Source organism: Cervus canadensis, chromosome 4 (assembly GCF_019320065.1).
Source record: "Cervus canadensis isolate Bull #8, Minnesota chromosome 4, ASM1932006v1, whole genome shotgun sequence".
Taxonomy (NCBI): domain Eukaryota; kingdom Metazoa; phylum Chordata; class Mammalia; order Artiodactyla; family Cervidae; genus Cervus; species Cervus canadensis.
Genome location: NC_057389.1, coordinates 80,108,356 through 80,114,649, shown reverse-complemented (window position 1 = coordinate 80,114,649; position 6,294 = coordinate 80,108,356). Strand labels below are relative to the sequence as shown.

Below are 6,294 nucleotides of genomic sequence, written 5' to 3'. Positions count from 1 at the left end.
ACAGCTTGAGAGATCAATAATCATGTCTACTTTCCACATGTAAGACTGGTAATTTCTCTCCACCTAAATAGTATATTTTAATCACAGATTCTCTATGTAAGTCTGTTTGAAGATAGGTTCATTTGTGTCATATTTTAGATTCCACATGTAAGTGATATCATATGGTATTTTTCTTCTTCTGAGTTACTTCATTTAGTATGATAATCTTTAGTTGCATCCATGTTGCTGCAAATAGCATCATTTTTTTCATGGCTGAGTAGTATTCCATCGTATATATGGACCACACCTTTATCTATTCATCTGTAGATGGGTGTTTAGATTGTTTCCATGTCTTGGCTATTGTGAGTAGTGCTGCTACGAACATAGGGGTGCATGTATCTTTTTGGATTAGAGTTTTGTCTGGATATATGCCCAGGAGTCAGATTTCTGGATCATACGGTAGCTCTAGTGTTTTGAGGAATCTCCATACTGTTTTCCATAGTGACTGCACCAATCTTCATTCCCACCAACAGTGTAGGAGAGTTCTCTTATCTCCACATTATCTCCATAACGCTTACCTTTTTTAATGCTATTTTCTATGCCAATTTTTGACAATACCATTCTAAATAGTGACATAATTTAAGTGCTCTGCTACTGAATAGTCACTAATGTTCTGCCCTCAAGGCTTCAAAGAATATTCTTGTATGTAAATCTTTGAGGAAATCACTTATTGCTTTGGGATAAATTCCTGGATAGCCTTATTAATTCAGTGAAATAACTTTTAAAAGGCTCCTCACACAGTTGCAAAATTTCTCTCCAGAGGTGGCTGACACTCTTGAATCTTTAATGGTTTTAACTATAAAGCATTGATGTAGAACTTTGATACACTGGACTGTCAGACATGCAAACATTTTAAGAAAAAATGAATACAGTTCCTATTAAAAGAGTATACTTCTTGCCCCACAAGGCCATCAGCTTTAGAAAGATTATCACATTTAATTCTCACAATGACACTTTCCCTTGGTACTTTTATCCTCATCAACAAAATGGGGGAAAATAACCAAATACCTTGCTTATAATCATAATAATTCAAAATGAGGACCCAGGAATCATGCATTGATGTTCTGACATCAAAGTTCATTTTTTTTCTCCTATATTGTTGTAACACAAGAACTTAAATTAGTTTTTTTGCAAGTGAATACTAGGGAGGAAAGAAGTATGGGTGAGTTGGGAGTAGTAGAGAGGGATGAGCAGCAGTTAAAAAGCAGTTAAAAAGTCTTAGTTACAAGAATTTACAGACTGACAAAAGACAGTGTTAGCAAGGTATTTAAACCAATGAGTATTTATTAAAAGCCAGGGGTGCACCAGGCACAGTTTCTGTCCAGTAGCTAACAAATACAAATGATGTAACCAATTCACTTATTAGCTTATCTGATTAAACAAAATACATTTCATAGAAATGATTATAAAATGCATTATAGATAAACAGAATATCTTTTCTATTAACAAATCTTAGGGTATCTAAATAATTATTAATAAAAACCAGCCAACCCATATGGTAAATAGAAGTTAGCAAACCACCAGTTATATATTTTAGTCAGCAAAAGAGAAAAGCATGCTATCATCATGCTGATGGGTTTCAGCATGAATTATAGACATCCTGTTTCAAAACAAACACAGTCCACCTACAATCTTAAAAATGCAGTATCTTCCATCCAGTATCAAATCACTATTATACTTTTTGGTTTAAAGATTAGTTTTGGTTTCAAAGTCAGTTTAAACTTAGTACTTTAGTCTCATGTCTCACAGATTCTTGACCTGGGGTGGGTGAGACTCAATCCTATTAAGTATTAATGAGAATAACAAAACAAAACATAAAATGGGATAGTTTAATCAGCTTTGCCAAATTTTCTTGCCAATACTCGGCTGAGAAGTTAAGATACACACGTCACTTAAACCAGAAAATAACATCAGAAAGGGAAAAAAAACCCAAAATTCAAATGTCACTTGTTTGAAGTAAGTTTGTCCATCAGAGTTTTTTTTTTTTTTTTCCTTTTGGAAGGTCATGGCAAATTCTTTAAGGGACTGTATCGAGTTTGTTGGCACATGATATATCCCTTCCATTGAAGGCTGGTTAAGGCCGGGGTGGATACAGGAGAGAAAAGGCAGATGGGTAGGACTGAAAAGGCTGGAGTGGAATATGTTTGCTGACACAGTCACAATAACCTGCTGAACCACAATCATCCACGTGTCCGCCGGGCCCTTCCCGAGACCTCCAGAGATGGTTTGCTTCAGGCAGCAGAACTGAAAACTTCCTCAGAGTCAAGGTCAACTTTTATTGCACAGGAACCAGAACTATTCCCCATTTCCCCCCTTCCTGAGCCTGAGACCTCCAAGGGCAAGCGAGGCTGCCCGTCCGCTAGCTCCTCTGGCCAGCAGGGAGCGCTCCACCAGAACACCCCGGGAGCACCTTCTTCAAGGGAAACGCGAGGTATTGCATGGCTTGAGCTTCAGTCACCATTCTCAAGCAGCTTTTGTAAGTTGCTTTGTATCTTGAAATAATAGAGAGAAAAGCTCCTGTTATTACATAGAGTGGAGTATACAGTAATGGCGTATTTGCTATGGTTCATATAATGCTTGAAATTAATCTCTTCTATCTTGAATAAAAAGCTACACATGGGTTAAATTTAGATCAGGCAAATAAATGCATTATCAATGGCACAAAACTGTTCTGACAGTCCACCTTAAAATGAAAAAAGGGCAAAAAATGAAAGAATGGCACAAAGATGACAGTGTCAGTAGAGACTAAGAGAAGAAGAACAAAAACCTTAGCAACGCCAGGTGTGACCCAAATGCATTCAGAGACAATGGGAAACTGTACTTGACAAAGCCCATGTGATGGTCTGAATCGGACAAACACCACAATACAACATGTCCCAGAAGACAGAATTTCACAGGACACTGCCTATCTGTGGATATCAAGACCACAGGATAGTGTTGGATGATGAAAATGGGTTTGGTAAATGTTTGGGTAAATGAATTTGAAAGAATCCAGAGCAGGGTGTTTTTAAGGACCAATACTGTGAAGGGAATAGGGAACCCTGTGGAACAAGAGAAAGAGAACATAGTCTTCTTTTGCAAGAATATCTGGTGATGTCCTACTGGTATCCACAGGGTAAATGGAGAGGAAGAGGTCTAATAAGTATGTCCCAGGAACTTCATGTATGCTCACCTTAACCACACACACGTTCACACAGAGGCAGGTTTTCTACGCGAAGGTAAGGACTAGAGACACTATGTAACAAGACTGGTCACACAGCAGGAGGCACAGTAGGGAAAAGAACGGATGTCTGACTCCATAAAAAAGTTTATGCTTTTTCTTCTGCACTGCTAAGTCGCTTCAGTCGTGTCCGACTCTGTGCGACCCCACAGACGGCAGCCCACTAGGCTCCCCCGTCCCTGGGATTCTCCAGGCAAGAACACTGGAGTGGGTTGCCATTTCCTTCTCCAATGCATGCATGCATGCTAAGTCAGTTCAGTCACGTCTGACTCTGTGCGACCCCATGGACAGCAGCCCACCAGGCTCCTCTGTCCACGGGACTCTCCAGGCAAGAACACTGGAGTGGGTGCTGCTCCGACATTAATGCCACTTCCAGTACTAAGAAAATAAGTATTTACTTCTTTACCTGTAGAGGGCACTGGCTTCATTCCCCATATTCTTACTTCACATCTTCCCTACCTATCCCATAGGACCAAAGATAAATGGAAAAGCAGGAGTGGGAAGGGAGAAAAATAAATGATAAAAAAAAAAAAAATTGATATCCAAAATATTTAAAATGCCTACAAAGACAAAACTCCCAAAAGTAAAACAAAGGAGATAAATGGGCAGTTTACAAAAGGAAATCCATAAGGAGAATATATGTATATGAAATGATGTTCAACCACAGTATGAATCAGGAAAAGGTAAATATAAACCATGAGATCTGACTTCACACTCAGTCTAGGAGGTGGGAGGGGGCCAGAATGGCCTAAGATGGTGTCTACACTAGAGAATCTGAGGAGACATTTGAAGATAGACTAATTAGTGAACAAAGTCTTGTGCAGTGTATCAGTGGCAAGTAAAAAAAGAGGAAGGGGTTAAAAGTATTCTTCAATTTCCCACAAGAATGACTGAAAGGGCAGTGATGCCATGAACAGATATGGGTAAGATATAAGCGGGCAGATCAGGAGGCTGAGACGTGACCAGTCCCTGCAGGAGCATAAGAGAGCTGCTGGTATTGAGTAGCAACAGCTGAGACCTGGCTCCTACCTCCTCATAGCTGCTGCACCTCCGCCGTGCGCGGCTGGGTCATCACCAGCCTGCCTCTGGGGAGGGCGGGGCTGGGGCTACAGCCTTAGCAACAGCATATGGGTGTGCCCTGGTGACTGTTTTTATGCTAAGATTCCTATGAGCAATGTGTGCAACTTATGATTATTTACGTCAACACATGCATTTTGACCCTAAATCCCCTCTTTCCCGCTTCTGCTTTGGGACACAGGTTTAGGTTGGCACCCTAGCCGAGTGGCTGGGTTCTGCGCAGGACATGGCCAGCTGTCTCCTGTTTTCCTGTCCCTCATTACAGAAAGTGTTGTCCCTGCCCCGATCCACAGGAGAATGGTAAGAAATGCACAAGAGGGCGGCTGGGTTCTGCATGCTTCCCAGTCCAAAGAACATCACCATGTGCCAGCGTGAACAAAAGAGAAAATTATCACTCCATTTTCCAGGTCAGCATGGAAGCCAAACATGTCTAAAGTGAAAGTCACTCAGTTATGTCCAACTCTTTGCGGTATAGTCCATGGAATTCTCCAGGCCAGAATATTGGAGTGGGTAGCTTTTCCCTTGTCCAAGGGATCTTCCCAACCCAGGGATCGAATCCAGGTCTCCTGAACTGCAGGCAGATTCTTAACCAGCTGAGCCACAAGGGAAGCCCAAGAATACTGGAGTGGGTAGCCTATTCCTTCTCCAGCAGATCTTCCCGACCCAGGAATCGAACTGGGGTCTCTTGCATTGCAGGCAGATTATTTACCAACTGAGCTATCAGGGAAGCTCTAAACATGTCTAAGCATTTCCCCAAAGAAATTTTATCTTCAATTCTAGCAACTAATGTTTTAGTTGTTACTCTATACCTTCCCTAGCTTGATTATGGATCGAAAAGAGAAAATGTCTGAGTCTGCCCACTGATACAGTAATTCAGTGGGGATTATCTATCATGCCTTGGTTTAGAAGAGAAACCTGTGGACTCCTTTGCTCTCCAAAGCAAAGTGGAGTTAAGTGCTAGATACCGTTTGGTATCACAGGACAAACTTAATTTGACTCATTTGTGTTTTATGTTTCTTCCCAAGTAAGCATAACTGTACTATTATGGAAATCCACCAAATACTAAGCATTTGTGGCAGCAATTACAATTGAATAATTCACTAAACCTTTCCTGAGATAAGGATCAATACAAAGCATCTGACGGGAAGGGATAGACATGCTGAAAGGAGAGATAAGAAATGTTAACAAGGTTTAACTTCAGGATATTTCTGGGTGCCTACCATCTTCTCCTGTTTGCCTCACTCTTCAATGACCTTATCCCCAAGCATAAGGTTGGATTTTTGAGAGCAGTAAAGCAGAGGGCTTCTCAGGATAAATGTGGGAGTCAGACCTGGCTCCAATTCTAGCTCTGTCAACTTTCTGGCTCTGCCTCCTTGAGTAAGTTAACTTGAAACTTTGATCATTTTGTCAGATGGAAACAATGACATCTACAGAGACTGAATGCAAATATTTTATGTATGGGGACAACCAGTCTGGGTGGAGCTGGGGCTGCCCTCTCTGGTCAGGACACTCCCTACAGTGTCCCTCCCTGGAGCTCCATGTCAGATATCACTTATCCTTGGGCCTAGGACAGGAGAATAATTTCTAACCAAGGAGGAAAACCACAAAATCTACTATTAATAACAAGGAAAATGAGCTGAAACCTATTTCTTTGTGGAAAATCCCCTGGCGAGGTTTAGTCATTTCAATGGCCTGTCGCACACCCATGTGTGTGTAACCCCTGCCCTATGGTGGTAGGGGGCCTATAATACCAACATAAACCTGTGTCCCAAAGCAGAAGCAGGAAAGAGGATTTAGGGTCAAAATGCATGTGTAATAACGTCCCTAAATGCATGACGTTATAAATAGTCATAAGCTGCACACATTGCTCATAGGAATCTTAGCATAAAAACTGTCAACAGGCAGTACCAACCTAGACAGCATATTAAAAAGCAAAGACATTACTTTGCCAACTCAGG

General features: G+C 41.2%; 1 protein-coding gene across 6 annotated transcripts in view; it reads right to left on the bottom strand.

Annotated features, from left to right (window-relative positions):
- Window positions 1-1,294: 1,294 nt before the first annotated feature.
- Window positions 1,295-6,294, bottom strand: part of GRAMD2B (GRAM domain containing 2B) — a 118,801-nt gene continuing 113,801 nt past the window's right edge. For 5 of the 6 annotated variants that reach the window (XM_043465931.1, XM_043465930.1, XM_043465936.1 and 2 more), the window contains exon 14: window positions 1,295-2,531. In XM_043465931.1, the coding sequence (XP_043321866.1) occupies window positions 2,490-2,531 (42 nt within the window). In that variant the 3' untranslated portion in view covers window positions 1,295-2,489. The remainder of the gene's footprint in view (window positions 2,532-6,294) is intronic. The other variant, XM_043465934.1, reaches the window with a different exon arrangement.